Genomic DNA, 20,675 nt, shown 5'->3' on the forward strand with positions numbered 1-20,675 from the left:
TTTAATATGTATACATATTTAACATGCATTCCCTTGATATAATAATAGTAAATTAATCCTCTAAGTTTCCGACGTAGACTACAAAGTTGCGCCACACAAAGTTGAAATAAATTCAAGTTCACTGCAGCAACGTGATCCTCACAGGATTCCGTAATTCTTGCGTCAAGCTAACGTTTACTTGTTGTCATGGAAACGTCGTAACTAAGGAACTTCCCCGTTTTTTCCCAGGTTTTTTATATGAAATTCTACTCTTAGCTAGTTGTTAGAGCTATATAAGGTAAGACTGGCGTGTTATTGTCACAGTACGTTAGGTTTTATAACAGCAGTGTGGTGTTTGTTAGTGTTTTTGTGGTTGTGTTTTACGTTGTGGTATGTACGTTATGTAATACCCGCAAAATTATATATCCATGCCTTCCTGTATGAATGCACTGCTCTCTATCCACAGCCATGTTAGCTGAATCCCGCTGTCCAGCCTGTTTGGCGTCTGCTTTTTGTCGATGGAAGCGCCCCGACAGAGAGACTGACGTTAAAGTAAAGTTCAAAACACACGCTCAGACTCACAGAGCTATATCTTCACTGAAACTGAGAAAATGAATGCCGATTACAGAAGTTCAAAAGGGCACTGGTGTAATGTATGTAAACCTTAGCATATACAGGTTTTAAAAAGTTTGTTTGTAATATAAAAAAGATACACTTGTGGTGTGCATTTGTAATCATCTCCACAAGTATTTTACAGAACCACCTTTTTTCTTTAATCACATTCGGATGTGATTAACGTGTACCTCTTTTCCAAAATTCAGTTCAATTCAAAAATAATTTTTTGATTCCAAAGTGCACTGTAAACTGTATTAAATGGAACTGATTTTTCCTTTATTTTAGGCATTAATCTTTGTAGTTTTCGAAATTTCCATTCTAGGTTTCATTCCTCTTCACAGGAACCCCAGCTGCCTGGTGTAAAACAATGTCAAGGAAAATCCCATCCCCAAAGAAGCATCCTCTTAGGCCTTGAAACCACATTAGATCTGACATGGAAGGACTGGGTCATTGGAAGAGAATACACCAAGACACTTGTGATAAGGAACATCCGTAATAAGCTGCAGAAGCTGCACATTAGGTAATACAAACTCACAAACACAGCTCAAAGCCATAGATAAAGAAGACAACAAAGCCCCTCCTTCTCTCAACACAGTGCTCCGGAGTCCAAGTGTTTCTCAATTGTGAATCCTGAAGTAGTTGTTCTCAGCCCGGGGACTTCATTCTGCTTACCGGTCACTTTTAAACCTCTCCAAAAGGTAGGCTATTCTGCAATTAAATTAAACATCACCTGAACTTTATTAGAAACACAAAATTAGTCAATGGTCAACTGTATAGCTTTTTATTAACTATTTTGTTAACAAAAGCTATACCAAACATTTTACTTATTTTGTTTTTGTTTCTGTCTGATTGCATGGGGCAGTGTGGGTATAAGGACTGCATTCAGTTTCAAGCTATTGAAGGAAACTTTAAAGTATGCCTGCATGCTGTGCTTTCAAGTCATAACCTGAAGGTGCCTGAATCTGTGATGCTCCCCGTATGTGCTGTTGAGCACTACACACTAACCAGTTTCCCAATAAAAAATATCAGGTACCTTTGATTGTTCTTAGTATTTATTTTCATGTCCTTGCATACATAAATTGTGTGATTTTCTTTCAAAATCATCAACAAACTCTTGTCAAGTATGTTCTATTTTCATCTGTCTCTCTTGAGTCATTGTTATCTCTTCAATTGTCCTGTGTTTTCTTTATTTTCCTCCTCCAGTAAGATTCAGATGTCATTTAAGTGGGATAGCACAGCTCCTTTCCAACTCAGACCAGAACAAGGCCAGCTAAGACCCGGTCAGCAGTGTGTCATCACAGTGGACTTTCAGCCGCTAGAGGCTCAGGTGTACCAGCAGCAGGTGCTCTGCACATATGGAGCAGATGGCAACAAAGCTGTTAGCTGCTGTGCTGTGCTTCTACAAGGGATAGGTACTGCTGAGACTAAACTTGCATTGGGATGTAGAAGGACAAATATAAACTGCTGTGTCTTTAGTGGATTTTTTTCTTCTTCATCAATGACTTTTTGTGGTTTCATTGTGTTCTGGACATCTGTCCAGTCAGGTGTGTATCCTACTGACACACCTTTAGGCGGCTCAGGAAACATTTGCAGGTGTTTTGAGTTAATTAGCTGATTAGGGTGCGACCCAATGAGTTCCAAATATTATAACATTTTCTCAATACTCATATTTTATAATACTCTGAATTGTAAGTTTGTATTATCTGTAAGCCATAATTAAAACTACTGCAAATAAAGACTTGAAATATTTCACTATATCTATAGCAAATTTAGATTACTTATGAGTTTCAAGTTATAAAACAAATGATAAAAAAAATAAATTCATAATATTCAAATTTCTTTGAGATGTACATGTATGAAGCCGTATACAAAACTTCTGACCAGAACTGTACATTATTTTAACTACAATTACATGTTTACCAAGTTTTTCAACAATTACTATTATTTGTAAAATTAAGTATAAATGGGTTTTTTTTCAGCCAAATATCCATTTCTTCAATTAAGAATTCCCAATGACAAAGAGGAAATCAGCCCCGGTGATATTGAGTTGGACTTTGGGTCTGTGGCTGTTGGTCACAGTTTGAGTAAACAATTTGAAATCTTCAATCCTTCTCCTGTAAGTAGTAACTATGTGTTCATACTAAACCTAAAAATCTGACTTTTGGTTGTGTCACATTTTCCTGTTGTTCCTTTCTGTTAGGTTAGTGTGTGGTTTTCTCTATCACAACTGCCTGGAGCGGTAGCCATATTTGGATCACACTTCAGTTGGGATGTCACCAGTGAGAAAATTGTGGCTGGTGGTTCGATCCAGGTTTTGGTTACTTATTCTCCAACTGTGGTTGACATAGTCTCTGTGGACTACTTGTCTCTGAATTATAAAGGGTCACTCAGTAAAAGTCAGGTCAAACTCATAGGAACGTGTATGGGTAAGAGACATTCACTAAAATAAAAACACTTTATGTACTTTTCTTTTTCTTGAAAATAAAAGGAACTGAGGATAGTATTTTTGGAACCAAAATTAAGGTATTCTAATTTCTGAAACAATATTCTTGCTTTCAGGTCCCAAACTTTGTTTGTCCTCCTCTGTGGTCAACTTTGGGTGTGTTGAAGAAAAAGGATCAGCAGAACAAACAGTGGAACTGCTGAACTCTTCTCCTGTTCAGGCCACCTACCAATGGGACATAGACTGTGCAAACAGTGTTTTTAGAGTTTCACCAGCAAGTGGCACTGTGCTTCCATATAGCAAAATCAAAGTCAATGTCTCCTACAAACCCACACACCCTATGCCACACCACAGAAGAGTGGCATGTCTCATACTCCTCAGGGTAAAATGGGCAAATGCAGGCATACTTACAAAATTCAAACAGATGATTAAACCCTCCTGAATATTTTTTTCTGATCATACTTTCAGGAGCCTCTGTTTCTGGACTTGATTGGTACATGCCACCCAAATCTTCGGGAGCAGGTAGCATTAACACTTGAGCACTTGGTTGAGTACAAGTCTAAGTTGTACCGTATGTGGAACTCATCAGACGAACTGCTGGAGGTGCCTTTAGAAGAGGTAAAAAATAAAAACAAAGAAACAAACAAACAAAAAAAAAAAACCCCACAGATTTTTTAGTTTAGCTTTGTTACATATAGAGGTAATAATTCAAAAAAATTACACAGTATTTGATTTAACTCTTTAACATTTGTCATTAATCAGGAAGGAAATAGTGCTACTGTCATTCCTCCAGCACCTATGGAGAAATTGAATAAAATCAAGAAAGAACACGTGGATTCTCTCTTCTCGCCATCATTTCCATTTGTATCTATTGAACCAAGTGAACTGCTGTTTAATCACAAAACAACATCCTTTTTCGTTACATCATCTGCTGTCTCACAGTGTGTTACCTTTAAAAATCACACCAAAGAGAAACTCAGGTATGTAAACATGTCAGGGAAGCTTTTTTGCCACAATGGAAGTCAATTATTATGATTTTTTTTTTCTGTGGAAATATACATATAAACACTTGCAATGATTCTGTTCAAGCCTGATGTGGACCGTTATCCAAGATTCCCCTTTCTGTGTTACTCCTTCATCATTTGAGTTGGCCCCACTGAAATCTACCACTGCGCTTGTGACATATGAACCAAAAGAGATCAATACCCTGCATGGAGGAGAGCTTGAGTGTTTTGCATACTGTAAGGTAATATTGCATTACTCAAAGTAATATATTTTGCCATACAGTTTTACTTTCTTTTATTCGAAAGGTTTCAAATTGTGACTTGTAGTTTTTTCTTGTAAAAACCAAACAATATCCTGATTTTCAGCTGTTTTAATTATGCTTCTTTAGATGCCACAGGAGAATCCTTCTTCAGAACAACACCGTCCATGTCTGCCTTGTTGTGTGACTGTCAGAGTCATTAGCCACTCTTTTCAGCCAGGGATAGATCATTTTCCCCCTTCCTGTATTTTGAAGCCCCACCAAGTGGTAAGATTAAATAACTATCTATACACACATTTTACAGCTGTTGCTAGATCCCATGACAAAAGCACAAAACTTAAAGGAATGGTATTATGTATTTTCTAGACACCTTGAGCTATTTTGTAGCATGATAAAGTAACCTTCAGTTTTTCTAAAAGAACTTTAATTTTGCAATTAATGTCTTGAAATTGGCGTCTATTTAAAAAGCTCTCGCTCTTTCCTACACCCCGGCTTTAGCATTCCATCACCACAATGTTTGTCCATTTACCTCTTACTACGGGTAATAGTGGTGTTGGACTGAGAAGTAGTTTGGATGATAAGTTCAGTTCCACCAGGTGTTTGCTAAGTACTGCTGGCACTAGTCTAGAGCAGTCTTGCTGAAGTCGGAAGGAGTGGAGCGATGTAAGGTGGAAGTTTAGTGGAAGTAGATGGGTTTTGTGAGAGCAAGTGTTTATGCTCCCCTGAATGACTGCCATGGGAGGTTTGGGAGATTCAAAGATTCCTCAGAAATGCATGAAAGAATCAAGGCATCATCCAAGTTATGTTTTTGATGAGTGAATGACATTCAAAATGAAATAAAGCTGAAAAAAGTCAATTTTACATGATAACCCCCTTTAAAATGTATAAATCAACAACAAAATGAGAATAATGTGCTGAAAAAAAAATATTGGTTTGGTAACATGGTATTTTTTTTATATGACCTCATCATATTACCCACACAGAATTTATATCCTTTATGGTATACGTCCTCAATTTTAATTGGAAGTGTTAAAAAAAAACTGACTAAAAAGAGGAGTATCAGTTGAAACGTGTTTTATTGTGCCCGAGATGTATTTTTTCTAATACATCTCAGTAAAAGATTAATTCACTGTTTACTATCACCTTGTGCATGTTAGGTTTTCCCACCTCTGAGTCTTATTTCCTATCGGACCGTGCTACTGCAGAACAATGGCGATCAGCCTCTCATCTTCTGCCTGAACAACAGAACAAGCAGTGACTTGCCAAGGTCTGTGCATATGTCACCAGGCAGTGGTTTCATCCAGCCAGGACAACACCAAATCCTTACCATTGGAGCTGTTCCCACTCTGGATAGTCCCACAAAGGGTTTTAATTTACCATTGCAGCTTAATGCAGCTGAATTCACGAAGGTACTACATGACACAGGAACATATGATGTGGTAAAACTTAATTACATTGTTCTGTTAAATCTTTGTCTTTCTTAGGAACTGACAGTTGTGAGCACCTTAGAAAAACCATCCGTGTCTTTTGAAAATAGCAATGGTTTACATTTCAGCGCTACAGCTGTCGGCTCAAAATCTCAGCAAACCCATTCCATCAAGAATTTAAGCAGCGTGCCAATCAAGTTAGTTGACTGATTTGTTTTCTTCCCATTGTCATTCTGCCCCTGGTTCTCAAACGTTTTTCTGTGTTGTATTTTTACTTTGAAATTACCTCAAAACCATTTTTACAGCTGGCCTTCTGTGATTGTTCTCCATGACAGGTTTCAGTGGATCATTTCAGAGAGAGATCAGAATCTTATCTTTGTGGAACCAGATGCTGGCAAACTGCATTCCAATGAGAGCTTGGTGAGAGATTATCAAAGTTCCACATAGTGTGTATTTAAATGCAGTGTATTGTAAAAGTAATCATATTCCTTGAACAGTTTTATATTTTGTAGAGTTAAACTGTTCAGGTGTAGGTGGAAGGTAAATGAAATTCTTTTTTATTTTTAATAACACAACTGCAAATATTTTTAGGTGTGGCTCCAACAAGCAGCTGTATGTGGAGAATAAACTTTTACAAAAGTGCAATGATTTCCAACTTATGCCACAGATCCCCAATTTGAATTAGATTAGGACTTCTGTTGCATCCTTTTAAAACCTGAAGAGGTTTTGATCAACCATTCCATTGTAGCTCTAGCTGTTTGTTGCTCTGCCTCAAGTCTCAACAACAAACTGGTGTCAAAATTTTTGCCACATAGGTCAAAATCATTAGGGAAGTGTATGCTGTTGACAAAATGTGCTTAAAAAACTCACAATTTTGTGACTGTTTTTGACTACTAAGCAGTAAACTAAACATTTGATAAAACTAACAAATCATTTTTGAGATATCTCACTTTTTAGGTCCAAAACATAATTTTTATTTATTTTTTTTTATAAATTTACCTCAGGCAAACGTTTTCCATATTTCTATTTTTTGTCTTTATGGAGCAGGTGAGGTCGACTGAGTTTTTTTTTTTTAATCTGTTCTCAGCAACAACAACAGGATTTGAGTTGTTTCCTTTAAAAACGTTAGCTACATTTTTGCGAGTTAAATGTGTTTTTTTTTAACCCCTCCAGGGGGTCTTTTTGTGGGCTTTAGTGTCCCTTATATGAAAGTAGGCTGACAGGAAAGGGGCAAGGAGAGGGGGGAAGACATGCGGCAAATATTGTCGGGTCCGGGAGTCGAACCCTCAACGGCCACGTCGAGGACTCAAGGCCTCCAAACATGGGTTGTACTATCCCCTACGCCACCACGGCATGCCCTGTTTTGTGTAAATACTACTGGATACCAATGATCCTATATATTATGAAATTAAAAAGAAAGCAAAAAGCATAATTCTGAAAAGATGACTACTTTGTGTTTATTTCAGTTTGTCAAGAAAAGATAGCCATAACTGAACAACAAATAAAAAACTCCATCTGTAGTAACCACCTGTGCAGGGGGTGGTTGCATAAAGTAGTGCATAATTATGCACTACTTGGTATCGGTCTAGCTTAAAATCCCAAGCTGAAGTTATTAGTTGTTAAAATATAAAATGTGGACAAGTTCAAGGGGTATGAATACTTTAGCATATCACTGTAGATGAGTTTGGGACTTAAGACTTAAAGCATTCTTTAATGTGAGGTATGCCCTTTTCACAGGTCCAGACATGGACATTTTCTCCTCTGACAGAGAAAACATACACATTTAAACCCACTCTCAGCTTCCAGAGCGATGACTTTAACAAGTCGCAACTCAGTTTCAGAGTGAATGGAACTGGTGCAGCTGGCACCATTGAGGTTTGTTTGTCATTGTGCTTCGTACATTAGATTATATTAGATTTATTAGATACATTGTTAGATATGTTTTTATTCTATTGCAAACCAAATCTGATAAAAACTATATCGTGTAGTTCTATATTAAAAATAAACATACAAAAATTTATTTGATCAAACACTTCCTGCATGTTTTTTTTTTACTTCCCAGGCAGGGAAAGAACTCCTAGATATGGGAGAGAACCTAGTTGGAAGCTGTCGGTCGTTTCATATTCCTATGGTGAACAACTGTAGCTGCCCCATCTCTTTTCGTCTCTCTGTACAGCTAGAAGAAACCCCCCCTGATTCTGAAGATAACAGTGGTAATTTGTGGCCTCCTTTAGGAGAGTTTTTCTCTGCATGTTTGAAGTTGTTTCTATTTTGCTATTTGGGTTGATAGTAGTTTGCCTAATTTCAAAGTAATCACAATTTTCCTGCTTCTTTAAGCTCTGCAGCTGGACCTTGAAACGGGAACAATTGCTTCACATTCCACTGTGCTACTCGGATCCACTCTTAGACTGGGTGCACAGGGCTGGTACCGCTGGACCATCAGCTACCAGATTACAGATGCCAATGGTAAACAGTTAATATCATCAGACAGTAGCGCATCATATTCTTAATAATTCGCACTACATATTTTTTAACTTGTGTGTGTCTGCCATCTGCCTGTTTTTTCTTTCTTTTTCCAGGCTTTGGTATGTGTCCTCCTGAGAAACTGTGTGAAGTGCGAACTAAGGGGGTGTTCCCCTCCTTACAGGTGGTTGATGCATATAGCAGTGGCAGCGTGGCCAGGCTCTGCAAGCAGTATTTGTGGAAACTCTTCTCATTAGACAGTTTTAATGAGCACCTGCTTTCCACCCCATGTACTGCAGAAATTACTTTCAAAGCGCCCACCAAGGACAGGTTAGTTGGTGTTATTTTAGTCTCTGAAAAATACAACTTGAAGTTCATATTGACGAGTAAGTGCCAAAGTTTACTGTCTTATTTAAGAAGAGCTCTTCTCTTTGTAATGTCAGATTATGGTGTTTGCTTCTTCTTGTCCTTTGCTTCTTTTGATAGTCTAAACAGTGTCTCCAGCTTCCCTCAAGTCATATTGGATTTCAATTTTGGTGCTGCTCCTCTCCATTCAGAGCCCTCAGATTTTATGTTGATGTTTTGGAACCCTGGTTCTATCTCTGTAAACTGGTATGTAATCAACAAACTGCATAAAATACAGTTAAAACATGCAGCGAGAAAAAAGATTGCTTCATTAATTTAGTGAAATTAGTAAAACATTCTAGTATTTTCTAGAAACAGTAGCCAGTTAGACTGTTATTTTTCCATGTATGGATCATTTTATTTACTGTTAATTTTATGCTTCATTTTCAATATTAGGACATTCTTATTTCCAGAGGACCAAGAAATGCAGCTGGAGAACTGGGCTGTGACAGGACAGTTTAGCAACAAAGAACTGCAGGAAATGAAGGTCATACTAGATAGTTGTGAATATTAGTTATTATTCTTACCCTTGTTAGACTTAGAGTTAATGTTATGTCTTTCCAACCAAGCGGTTTATTTCTGCCAGGAGTCAACACATGCATTGTCAAAAAGGAGTATCATTACATTTCAACAATAAATTAAATACCTTAAAGATACTGATCATAAAAAAGACAATTATATCATTATATCTTTACATTGATTTATATTTGTTTTGTTTATTTACAGGTACAAGACAATCAACTCTTCAGAGTTACCCCTCGTTCTGGAACTTTGCTTCCAGGCCAGAAATGTCCAGTACATTTCTGCTACAGGTCAGGGGTCATTTCACTATACAACTGGTTCTTATTCTTGTAAATAGAGCTTAGCTCTAAGCTTTTAAAAGCCATTTTCTCAAATGTTTTAGCAATGTTAAAGTATCAGATTACACCTTTTAAATCTTTTCATTCACAGTCATGACTTTATTGGAATTGACCGACTTCCTGTTCTGTTCAAACTCAGTCTGGGCAGAGTTGTTTTGGTAAGGATTCCTACGGTTATCTTAATTTTATTGAACTGCAAAGATCTGAACAATTTACCTCAAACGTAAAAATTTGCATGTAGGCATGAAGTCACATTTGAGTTCAGTGTGTGCTTGTTGCAAAAGAGTTAGAATAAGTGGGAAGAAAGTAATAGCTTTCGCTACTTGTGTTTAGGGATTATAATGTATTTCTCTCATTTTTTTGTTGTCAAATCCTGTTGGAATATAGCTGAAACCAGAAGATTACACATTTTTTCACACTATTTTTCACATAGTTAAACTAGACCAAATTAATCATTCTGTATGTAAACATATGACTTTGAAGTCATTTAAGAAACAGATCTCTTAAAATCTCCTAGCCACACAGAGTGAGAGAACCTAATCTATGTATATGGCTCTGGTTTTGGAGCTCCACCTTTTGTAGTTAAAAAGATTATGTTCCAAAGAAAAGAATGTTCAGGAGCCCAAAAAGGAAATGTGCCTCAAAACGCAGTTACATATCCTGCATAGTCCATCGCTCAATCCATAGTCTTGCAACATGCACTCACTTTTATTTGGGTAGCTGTTACATTGGTCTTCGAATTACCAAGTCTGAATTTTGACATTTTGGGGCATCCTTGTTGATTTTTCTTAACTGAAATTATATCTTTTACCTATAATAAATACATTGTTACTAGTTTGTTTTGGTAAGAATTATGGGCATGATGACTGGCCACGAGAAGGAAGCCTCTCCAACTTGCAACTAGAAAGGCTAGACATCTCTGTGACATTGTTCTCAAATCTGAGGCAAATCAAATGCAGTGAAAACAAACCGATCATAAATAATCACAACTGAAAAAAAGTCACTACTGTCATAATCAAAGCTTTCTTTCAAGGATACTGTTGAATTTTGTTCATTTTCTGTATGCAGCTCAACTTTCAGGGAGTGACATTGAACCGAAATGAACCATATCTACACTTTGTTTCCAATCACCATGTATTCACGCCTGTAGCTATTCGGGACTCCACTCCTCCACGACAGGCATGTCATTTTTTTAAATCAAAAAGGCAAAATGTATTTCAGCATTATTAATGTAATAAAAAAGCATTATTAATGAAATAAAAAAAGCCAATTTTTTGACATTACAGCCTCACTCTGCATAAAGTTTCTGAGAAATATCTTATATAAATATAACTTTTTCTTTTAATAATTGTCTAGACATATGAGTTGTACAACGGTGGTGCGGTGACAGTACATTATGAAGTGGACCAAGCTGTGTTGTCACAGCTTCAGATGGAGAACTATGATCACCCAATCTTGAGCTGTCTCAGTCCACAAGGAAAAGTTCTCCCTGGGAATAAAGCCGTGCTCGAATGGATCTTCTCTCCATTGGAGGCTAAGATATACCATGTATAACTCAAACCATTTGTTGTTTACCTTGTTTTAAATTCATATTTCATGTAGATTTACCATTAGTCTTGTAGTTAATAGGTGGTCAGAGCTTATTACTGCAATTTATTTTTAAATTTTTATTAAATTGTTTTATTTTTATTATGGACAGATGGATGTTCCCATCCACATCCTGGAAAAGGATTCGGTAATTGTAAACTTTGAGGGATGTGGGATGAATGCATTATCAACGAGCGCCAATATCTCCATTGAATACAGCGATGCTAAGACTCATAGACACTGTGCCAAGAAGGGGCCATTCCCAGGACAGGCAAGTGCATTTATACACACACTTTGTGTTCAGTTATTTTTAATATTTTTGTAAATAAAAGATCCAATCAATGTTTATTAAAATATGTTAATTTCATTGAATATGTAATTACTGGAGTTTTCCAAATACAGGTGGCTTGGTTGTCTGTGGACAGTGTCTCTATTGGCGACATCCCTGTTTGCACAAAGTCTTCGAGAATCATGTTCATCACCAGTTTGTCTTACACAGAAATTGTGTACTTTGTCTGGGAGATTCCTACACAGAGCAACCAACAAGTTTGTCCAACCAGTTAAATCTTTTTAAACAACAAAAAAAAGCGTTACAATTTTACACTATCTAAGCAACATTTCTCTCATTCATGTGTTATTGCAGGTGGTACAGATCCATCCAGAACGAGGCTGTCTTGGTCCAAGAGAGTGTGTTATGTGCATCCTGACCTTCGTTTCTGAATTCCCCACCATTTATCAGCTAGATCTCGTATGTCAGGTACCAAAGTGTAACTCTCAATTTAAGGATGATGTGCACCGCCCTGTTAAACTTTTTCGCATTTATTATGTTGCAGCCATAAACTTCAATATACTTTTGGGATTTTATGTACCAGTAATATATCAACATTAAAGTAATGCATAGTTGTTGAGTGGAAGTGACATAGCTTAAAAGGGACAAATAACAATTTAAATGTCAATATCACTTTTTAGTGCACTTTACCAAATCAAGATGTTAGCCATAATTCAGTAACATCATCAGGCTATAGCAAAACTCTTTGTTCAATAAGATGAATTGTGGTTTTGTAAATTTGGCAAACATCTTAGTCTCCTGATGTGAAAATCTGGTGGGACAAACCACAAAAGGCAAAAATGATTCTACAAAGTGTTGATTAAAGGAGCTATATACAAAGCCATGCTACACTTTCCAGGTTTTTATTCGTAATCATTTTTATGTTGTAAGCCAACAGGAAGCCGACTTCCCCCACTGCCTCTTCATCAGTGTCAAAGCCTTCTCTTCTGTGGCATACAGTAATACAAATAAAATAAAAACCTGGAAAGAAAACATATTTTCCCTTCGCTACATAATTACACAATTTTTTTGTGATTTTAACTGGACAAAATGTGAAAGGGTTCAAGAAGTATGAATGCTTTTTGCCAGGCACTGTTGGTGGCAAATAGTCAGACGTTAAATCTTAGTGTACTACTTGCTCAGCTGACTATTTTAGCTCTATTTGTGTCACTTTCTTCTCCAGATCACTCAGAAAGCTGCACTCATCCATTATCACAAAGCCTTGCAATGCTGGGAGGAAGAAAAGAAACGACAGGAAAACGAATTCACAATCACAGACAAGATCTCCTCCCGCACTCAAAGAGTTTTAGTAGATGAGGTGTGTCTCCAAAGACGGTTAAACCATGACATCCATTTTCATTGTCTTGACAATATTTCCTTTTTGATACAGATACTTCTGGCACCTCCTGCAAGAAAAGGGGCTCCCCTCCCAAAATACAAGGTGATTAGGGTCTATCTTAGCAATGTAGCTGCTTTTTGAATATAATGTGAAAACATAGATCTTTGGAAAAAAATGGCAGTATAGTGTAATTTATCTGCTTCTGCTTCAGACTCTTCCTCCAATCTGTGGCAGCAAATCCGTCTGCAATTTATACGACAAAAATAAGAGAGCTCAAACACGGCTAGAGCGAGAATCAGCTAACATATGGAGACGCCCCCAAACCCCCCAACCCGCTCTGCTACACCTGAGTGTCACTGCCCACACCTATGACATTCCAGACTTCTACACACACTTTCCTGATCGGTAAAATAAGTATTATGGCTAATAATAATTTTACACACTGAATGTAGCTGAATCACTGCATTTTGATGAGATGTGTCTGTTACTACATAAAGTCTTATTTTAATTGTGAAGCTTTGACAATTGTTAAATAGTCTGTTATTACTTATTGATGCTGTTGTTTTATGTAGACACCTTCAGTTGACCAGGATCAAACAATTACTCAATTCTTCAAGCACACGCCGCCTTGCGAAGCTGTGTCCATCAACATGTGGCGCTGAGAGAGACATCGTTGTGGACATACTCACTCCTCTATACAAGTAACATGCAAAGAAAAGCAACTCTGCGTATGTTAGCTTCCTCTTTTAAATTTTTTTTTCTTATTCTTCTTTGACAATCCAGAGATCTCCTTGATGATTCAGCTTTTGCAGAGTCTTTGATGGTTTTAGCCTCCAGGCCTCCAATCTACGAGTGTCAGACCTCTGCAACTCCCCCCATCACGTTTCCATCTTCACCTCAACATTCTGTTCAGTCGAACTGGACAGTGGATGGAGAAGCCGCAGTATGTTTAGGGAAAATTTCTCAAATCCAGGCCACAGCGGAGTCCAAGCATGCTCCTTCTGACTTGGCTGAGGCTGTTTTGTTAAAGACACTCCAGAACTTAATGATGGAAGCTGTGACTGGAGAGCTGACCCTTTTTGCATATCCCCGGAGCAAAATACGGACTTCTTTGTCAGCGAGGTGATTACAATGTGTTACTTGTTGCATTAGTGCTCAGTTAATAGTTGAAAAAATGACTTTTTATGTTCTGTGTTCTGTTAGGGGCAGGACGTTGATTGCTGAAGGGACCTAGCCGGGCCTCAACTATCATAATCTACACATGATTCAACAAGCCAAAATCCCTCTACTGCTTTCTTTAAGATCCACCCCACGTAAAAATCTGTATTTCTTCTTTCCTTATATAGCCTCACAATTGTCATTAAAATAATTTTTAAATTAATAAGTTGTTGGAGACAATCTAATTTTAAAACTTTTAATTTATATGGCAATTGAAAATATTTACAGTTTATCAGTTATGCTTGAATTTATCAATAAGCACACCAAAAAACAACAAAAAAGCATTTTAAATGACAATGTTTATAACAATCCATGAAGTTCAAGTGTCACTTGTACAGTAATAGAAGAAGATTGGAAATAATCCAACTGTAAGTCTTCCTTGAAAAAATAAAGTTATGAAATTAATAATATTTAAATACATTATTGGTGCTGAATATAAAAGCAGTTGGTAGATACAGTTTAGGTTAAAAGCAAACCAACAAATAGCCTCTAAAAAAGTGCACAACCTGTTTCTTTTTCTCTTTTTTGTTTGTTATTTACCACTATGAATGACTTTTTTTCTAATCAGTCGTAATGCTCTCCGATAAGTGCAGTTTAGTGTGGTTTGTGTAGCAGGCACAGTATGGATACATATTTTTTTAACTTGTATGATGACTTAATCTGAATTTGGAGACAGCAGGAAAGATCTTGTCATGAAGATATTGGACCTGCTCCTCCTGAGTTTTCTGATTCTCAAATTCAAAGTAAGGGATCTAGAAGACAGTAAGAGGAAAAAGGGAACAAATATACACTGGAGGTTATGCTTTTACTCACAATCAGCTGAAAATTGGCAAGGAATTAAAAAAAGGAAAACTTTTCACACTATTTGCAAAACATACCTCCACCACCTCATACCCCATCCTATAAAGGTGTCTCCTCTTTGTGGCTTCCTTCCCCAGTAGGTGTCGCGTGTTGGCACAGAACCGGCTTTGCCCATCCAAGCACAATGCAATTCTATGTAAGAATATAAACATTTTCATTCTCTTTGTATTACTTAAAAAAAACAAAAACACCAAACAGCCCCATATGAAACACAGTTCTTACCTTTTGTTTGTGCTTTCCCACTGAGACTGGGGAAGAATGAATCCATTCTCATCCAGACAAATCTCTACATCTAGATAAAAAATGTCAACACACAAGACAAGCACAGATCAGTGAAGCATAGATAGGGGCATTTCTTACAACATATTCTACAAAGTTAAATTAATTAGTTTAACAATTAAATATTTTTATCCTGTTTGATATGTGTTTAAAAATATTAGCTTTTAAAAGTTTCCAACATAGATATTAAATTTGGTAAATAATCTTGGAAATCTCTAGGAATTACATTAGGCTTGTACTTTTATCAGACATTGGTTAGTAAAATACATTCTAAGTCTGATAATGATGCTGATCACACACCTAATTTATACCTATATTATGTCATTGGAGCTTACCTACAGTGTATCCAATGGGGGTAAAAACTCTGGCAAAGAAATATTTACCCCCCAGTAGCTGCATAAGTGGACCTTTGACCTGTCTGTAGAGCAGTGTCTCCATAGGGCTCTCAAAGGCCTGGTCCAAAGAGGAAAACTTCTTCACATGGAGAGAAAAGGGAAGTCTGGGACCCTGAGAGTTAAAAAACACCTTTACTATGGAGATCATCTTCATCAAGTTTTCTGAACACAAACTTTTACTATAAATTCTCAAAGTGTAAAAGAAAACTTCAAACTCACCCAGTAGTAAGTACACTCTAGTGAGGCAGAGAGATGAAGCTGCGTCAGTTGTCTCAAAGCGTTCTTGTCCACAGGTTCGCCCTTATCTTTAGGAACGAAAAGGATTAAGCACACACATTTTGTCTGTTGTGTTACTAATTCATTTTTGGGGTGTAGCAATTTGTGATTGCATTTGTAAGGCATTCAATAACTAATAACTACCTCTAATTTGGTGCATTTTGTTTGTATTTTATGTGAAAGTAGTGCCTAATTATGAAGTGGAAGGAAAAGACAAACTGGTGTCCTAAATTTGTCAACAATATTACTTTAATTTAATGGACATTTTCATCAGTTAATTCATTACATAATGTTATCTGATCAAGTTTCCAGATTTTAGAAATAATGTTAACAGAACAGAAATTACATGAAATAATTAAGCATGAATAAATAATAGGACTATCCCTCTCCCTGTGTCCATCAGCAGTCTGAGGCTTTCACATACCTTGCAGCTTCTGTAGGAAGTAAGGGCTGAAGATCTTGTTCATGTAGTTGAGTGGAAAGCGTTCCAGGTGAATGCAGGCGTGCAGCATATCCAGTAGGGAGCGAGGCTGGAAGTGGGAAAATCTGGTCGTCAAAACGTTCTCCAGCTTTTTGAACATCTGACTGGAACACTGATGGACAAAGAAGAGCAGCAATATGACAGGAAATGGCAATGTTAGAAACAAAAAAGAGACTGTGCACTTATTATTTTTTCTTTAAAGACAAACGATGACAAACAAGAATATATTGTATTACAACAGAACCAACATGCTCACCTGTGGCAGGTAGTTGAGTCGGCCAATAGCAACAACCTGTTTGGCGATCTGTGTGTCGGTGTGCCTCTCAGCACTGCACACAAAGTTCTCAGCCACAGCCTCAAAAATAGGCTCAGAGCGGCACCTCATATGCAAACAGTATTCCATGACCTTACTGATCAGCTCTGGATCACACGTTCCCAGCCTCTCTGATGAATGAAAGAAAAATGCTCACATTATCTTTGTTTAATCTACTGTTCCGCAAATATCCTCGAGGTCACAGAATTAAGACTAAAATCTAAACAGCTGGGATAAGGTAGCCTAAAGCTGTTTTACAAAAGAATACCAGGTAGATGTTTCTCCATGGCAGCCAGGAGTTCTTCATCATGTTGCCCCAGAGTTATTAGAGCGGAGAGCACCTTGATTATTTCATCATCACTGAAAGCTTTAAAGACCCGTGACGCTCTGTGACTCAGCCTCAGCACCAAGGAAATGGTCTGTGAAACAAAAAAATTACTGTTACATCAGTATAAGTGGAGGGGTTTTCTACACTACTTCAAAGAGGGAATAGTAAGCAAAACACCAAATATTGTAAGCGTCACATGCGGTATCTATGGAAGCATTTCAAGATTTTTATTTTTAAATGCAAATGTGTCCAGAGTTGGTTGAAGCATGGATGTGACCTTAATGGTTTCACATTTCCATGTCATTGATGTATGAGAATTACATAATATAAGACAAAGTAGACATATACACATATATATATATTTATATGTAAGGGAAATCTAAAATATCTCACTTAGCTTAAACTAAAGTTTGTGTCTCTTTTTAAAAGTGATGGAAAATAGAATCTGTTATTTTAATACCTCATCTGTATAAGACTTCTAGCAAATGTAATCTGTATTTTTATGTAAAATATCTCTAGGAAGAATATCTGATGCTAACAGACAGAAATAGAAATAAACATTGTGTTTAGAGCCCAAACAGCAGAATTTGAGTCTTTCTATCAATAAGACATTTTAAAAAGCAGTCTTACAACACTGATTTGCATTTTAAATCAAGGATCACAAGTTGTGTTTAGGACAATAGTTAACGATGCATCAAATTTATGCATAAATCTGACATCTGTGAGAGTTCTAGTGTCCTTGGGGGAGCACCCTGTTGGTTAGGGTTAGTTTGTAGTTTCCTTCTGTATTTGTCCCTACCTGTTTCTGATTTAACTTCAGCAGACACTGGAGAATGTCACTGACTTGGCTGGATTTCAGCCTATTGATCTGCCTTTGAGTTTGTCTGTGCAGAACAGACAGCATCAGTGCTTGCTGCTGGCAGCTGGGCTCATATAAAACTGTCAGCAGGGAGTAAACTGCTGCTGCCTCACTGGGAGAGACCATATCCTCTACAGCACAGCTGATGGAGTTCATGACCTCTGCCACCAGGCTGGACCCACGGCCTTCCAGAGCACACGCCACCTTTCCTAGTTGGCAGAGCTGTGCCACCCCGACATCCCTGCTGGGAAGCAGCTCCAGGCACTCTTTCAACAGAATCAAGACTGGAGGGCTCTGGGCCTCCAAGCCAAACTCAACACATGCTTGCAGTAAAGTGGCCAGTCCCTCTGCTCTGTCATTGATTGGAAGGTCTGCCAGTTTGGAGCACAACTCGGTGATGACATCCTCCTCAAACAGAGACTGGATGTTTACATGTGCAGCTGCGCCTCTCTGTACTTTGGCGTAGGGTGTGTATGAAGAGAGGTGTTGGGCTGCTCTCTCTACAGGTCTGTGTGCCAAGTGCCCATCAGTGTGGCAGCGGGTCGCTTCATTGCGTCGGGTTGCAGTTGCTGGAACCTCGTAGAGCAGGGCAACGCCAGCTGAGGCGGTCCGCGTCCTTTCTCGTTGGAAACAGCGCGGATCAGTCATGCCTGGCTGTTCCGCAATAACAGTTTTACTGACAAACTCAGCGTCTGTGAGTCTTTCTGAAGAGTTGCAGAGACTGAGGCCACGGTACAGAGGAAAACACACAGAGGCTTGTTGGCATGCCGTCCTGACTGACGCTGACATAAAGATGACGGACTTCATAGTTCTTAAAAATAAAGAAAGTTGGACAAAAATGCTCCTTCCTGTAGGTGAACAGAACAAGAGTCACTGTCAATCATATACTATTTTGCTAAACATTGTAAAAACATTCGGAAAAGTCAAATATTACGTTGAAAACATAGGCTTCCTCAGAAATGTGCGGTTAAACTCAATAACAGACTATTTAAATACACTGATCATACAGTTTAGGCTTAACCGCTAAAACTGCTCTAATCCCGACAATAATTTACAGCATCTTTCTTACAAATTGCACACGACTTACCTTCTATGAGACTCTGTCATCATGTAAGCTGAGACATAGAGCCTGTTACATAGAGGTCGCGTGCAGCGTTTTGTAATGAAGTTGTGTAAAGAGGACGTTCACGTGTTTGCATGTGCTGCCACCCAGGGGCCAAAGTATTTATTGCACACGGGCTCCACGTTACATACCGATTTGGCATTACATTATAACCACCACTGTCAAGAGTCAGTGAATAGTTACTGTAGAATCATCAGAGCCCCAATTAGTGGGTGGGATTTATTTGGCAAGGCTGCTTGAAAAGTGCCTGTATAAAAATAAATATCAATCAATCGGTTGTCGTGCTAAGTGCAAAGATGAAAGTGAGAATGTGCTTATTTTATTATGATAGTAATATTGGTTTGAATTAATTTAAATGCAATTTCTTAAATAATAAAAGTGTAGTATTGTCTTTTTATCTTGCATTGCCATTTCTGTTTGGGGATTTATAATAATGTTGTTACCGTAATTTAACTAAATTCAAATACATCAAGTCGTTTGTTTTGATGTAGTTTGATCAGATTTTAAAAAGACACGGACTATTTTCCTTTTGACTATCACCTATATAAGTCCTGAAAGGTAAGTGAATCTTTAAGGGATTTTTATTCTTTCATTTTTTGTGAGATCCATTTTCTTTTTTTCTTTTTTTTTTTTTTTTTTAAATAACTTTAATGACATTCCAAAGTGCGCTATTTCTTTCTTTTGTTATGTTTCAGTTTTAAAGGCATATTACCACTGTGAATTCCTGATGTTTTTTTCTCCTGAACTAAACAGCCCAGAACTTGCCGCAGCCTGATTTTTGTATGTGTTGTGGCTGCTCACTTGAAAACCAGTTATTTATTTATTTAGACTTACTCTAAGTGGATGCTCCTCCATCAGGACTTCTGCTTCTAACTGAGGTTAAAGATCACAAAAATCTGAACACAAAAAAGTCTTTCTGACTTTATTGTTGCAATTGTTGAAGGTGTTATATCATAAATCTCCACAAGATGGAAGTAGAGACATAGAAACTGTGCTACCTTACAGATAATGTCCTTAATTCCATCCACATTTAAGAATAGCAGAAGGCTATAATCTGTTTAATTGTAAATAAAATGTTGGTCTTTATCTTCAACAGCATAGTAATACATTGCAAGTCACAAAAAAAAACAATCATTTATGGTTTGGTTGTTTTACTTTTATATGAAGCAAAATGCAGACTAAATTTTTCTTTTTATACCAAACTTTTCTGACACTAATGATTCAGTAAACCTGTTTCTTATTTAAAAGAACTCGTGTGTCCCCAGACTGTCGTTTTAATGGTTGCCTGTTTGTGGCTGCCAGTGTTTAAAGGTTGATCCAAAAGTCATCTTAACCCACCATCTCTGAGAGAATCTGTGTAAGTATGTGTTAGTGTGTGTGTATATCACCCATCTGGCCGCTCCATCTCTTTCCAAACAAGCAGCAACACGGCAAGCCCTCTGGACACAAGTTGGACGAAGACGAAAGAGCAACAAGACCCGAAGTCTTTGGATGGGGAGCAGGGCAGACGAGATAAGATCTGTTATAATAAAGTTACTCTGCTCTGCCAGTAATGCTGATGAATCAAGCTGCCTTGTCATTCTGCCTCAGTGTGGCTTCTCTAAATAGGCAGAAGAATCAGTAAATTCCAAAAGCTGTTTCTGATGAAAATGTTTATCTTCTTTCTGTCTTAATTACCAGAAGAAGAAATACTGTACTAAATAAAACTCCAAGTTCTGAGTTATACAGAAGAATTTCTTTTTAACTATTTTTAAATTGCAAATGTAGTTGAGTGACATTTTAACTTATTTCAGTATTTTTAAAAATATATTTTTATCCATTTGAAACCAACA

At 37.5% G+C, this 20,675-nt stretch overlaps 2 protein-coding genes across 4 annotated transcripts; one reads left to right on the plus strand and one right to left on the minus strand.

Annotated features, from left to right (window-relative positions):
* The first annotated feature begins 178 nt into the window (after window positions 1-178).
* On the plus strand, window positions 179-14,091 carry cfap65 (cilia and flagella associated protein 65). Of its 2 annotated transcripts, none has more exons than XM_044132449.1 (35): window positions 179-277; window positions 446-531; window positions 936-1,114; window positions 1,190-1,292; window positions 1,457-1,623; window positions 1,798-2,006; window positions 2,574-2,710; window positions 2,795-3,020; window positions 3,154-3,419; window positions 3,506-3,655; window positions 3,800-4,017; window positions 4,127-4,283; window positions 4,431-4,568; window positions 5,459-5,710; window positions 5,786-5,925; window positions 6,064-6,148; window positions 7,466-7,603; window positions 7,791-7,941; window positions 8,066-8,194; window positions 8,308-8,521; window positions 8,678-8,803; window positions 8,993-9,083; window positions 9,323-9,408; window positions 9,548-9,614; window positions 10,525-10,635; window positions 10,813-11,004; window positions 11,156-11,314; window positions 11,446-11,589; window positions 11,687-11,800; window positions 12,555-12,689; window positions 12,762-12,812; window positions 12,922-13,115; window positions 13,283-13,411; window positions 13,494-13,832; window positions 13,914-14,091. In XM_044132449.1, the coding sequence occupies exons 2-35, from the start codon at window positions 448-450 to the stop codon at window positions 13,942-13,944; spliced, it is 5,112 nt and encodes a 1,703-aa protein (XP_043988384.1). In that variant the 5' UTR covers window positions 179-277; window positions 446-447; the 3' UTR covers window positions 13,945-14,091. The 2 variants fall into 2 exon arrangements, with proteins under 2 accessions (XP_043988384.1, XP_043988385.1); XM_044132450.1 differs by having other exon boundaries at window positions 210-277; window positions 446-632.
* A 118-nt stretch (window positions 14,092-14,209) lies between these two features.
* LOC122839618 (FAST kinase domain-containing protein 3, mitochondrial-like) lies at window positions 14,210-19,049 on the minus strand. Of its 2 annotated transcripts, none has more exons than XM_044131396.1 (10): window positions 18,808-19,049; window positions 17,661-18,568; window positions 16,802-16,952; window positions 16,477-16,664; window positions 16,164-16,332; window positions 15,683-15,768; window positions 15,452-15,575; window positions 15,012-15,081; window positions 14,807-14,921; window positions 14,210-14,680 (listed from the first exon to the last, which is right to left on the minus strand). In XM_044131396.1, exons 2-10 carry the CDS (start codon window positions 18,525-18,527, stop codon window positions 14,567-14,569), a joined length of 1,884 nt encoding a protein of 627 aa, XP_043987331.1. In that variant the 5' UTR covers window positions 18,528-18,568; window positions 18,808-19,049; the 3' UTR covers window positions 14,210-14,566. The 2 variants fall into 2 exon arrangements, with proteins under 2 accessions (XP_043987331.1, XP_043987330.1); XM_044131395.1 differs by having other exon boundaries at window positions 15,404-15,575; window positions 18,808-19,047.
* Between the last annotated feature and the right edge of the window lie 1,626 nt (window positions 19,050-20,675).

The sequence above is a fragment of the Gambusia affinis genome, linkage group LG11 (genome assembly GCF_019740435.1).
Source record: "Gambusia affinis linkage group LG11, SWU_Gaff_1.0, whole genome shotgun sequence".
Lineage (NCBI taxonomy): Eukaryota > Metazoa > Chordata > Actinopteri > Cyprinodontiformes > Poeciliidae > Gambusia > Gambusia affinis.

What these genes read in the sequence shown, in the direction of transcription:
- cfap65 (XM_044132449.1), top strand. Translation starts at nt 448, where the DNA reads ATGTTAGCTGAATCCCGCTGTCCAGCCTGTTTGGCGTCTGCTTTTTGT. An exon ending in GTGCAGCTGGCACCATTGAG is followed by an intron (nt 7,604 to 7,790) that starts GTTTGTTTGTCA and finishes TTTACTTCCCAG; the next exon opens with GCAGGGAAAGAACTCCTAGA. An exon ending in CTCCCCTCCCAAAATACAAG is followed by an intron (nt 12,813 to 12,921) that starts GTGATTAGGGTC and finishes CTTCTGCTTCAG; the next exon opens with ACTCTTCCTCCAATCTGTGG.
- LOC122839618 (XM_044131395.1), bottom strand. Translation starts at nt 18,527, where the DNA reads ATGAAGTCCGTCATCTTTATGTCAGCGTCAGTCAGGACGGCATGCCAA. An exon ending in TGAAGTTAAATCAGAAACAG is followed by an intron (nt 16,953 to 17,660) that starts GTAGGGACAAAT and finishes TTTGTTTCACAG; the next exon opens with ACCATTTCCTTGGTGCTGAG. An exon ending in TAGAGTGTACTTACTACTGG is followed by an intron (nt 15,576 to 15,682) that starts GTGAGTTTGAAG and finishes TTTAACTCTCAG; the next exon opens with GGTCCCAGACTTCCCTTTTC.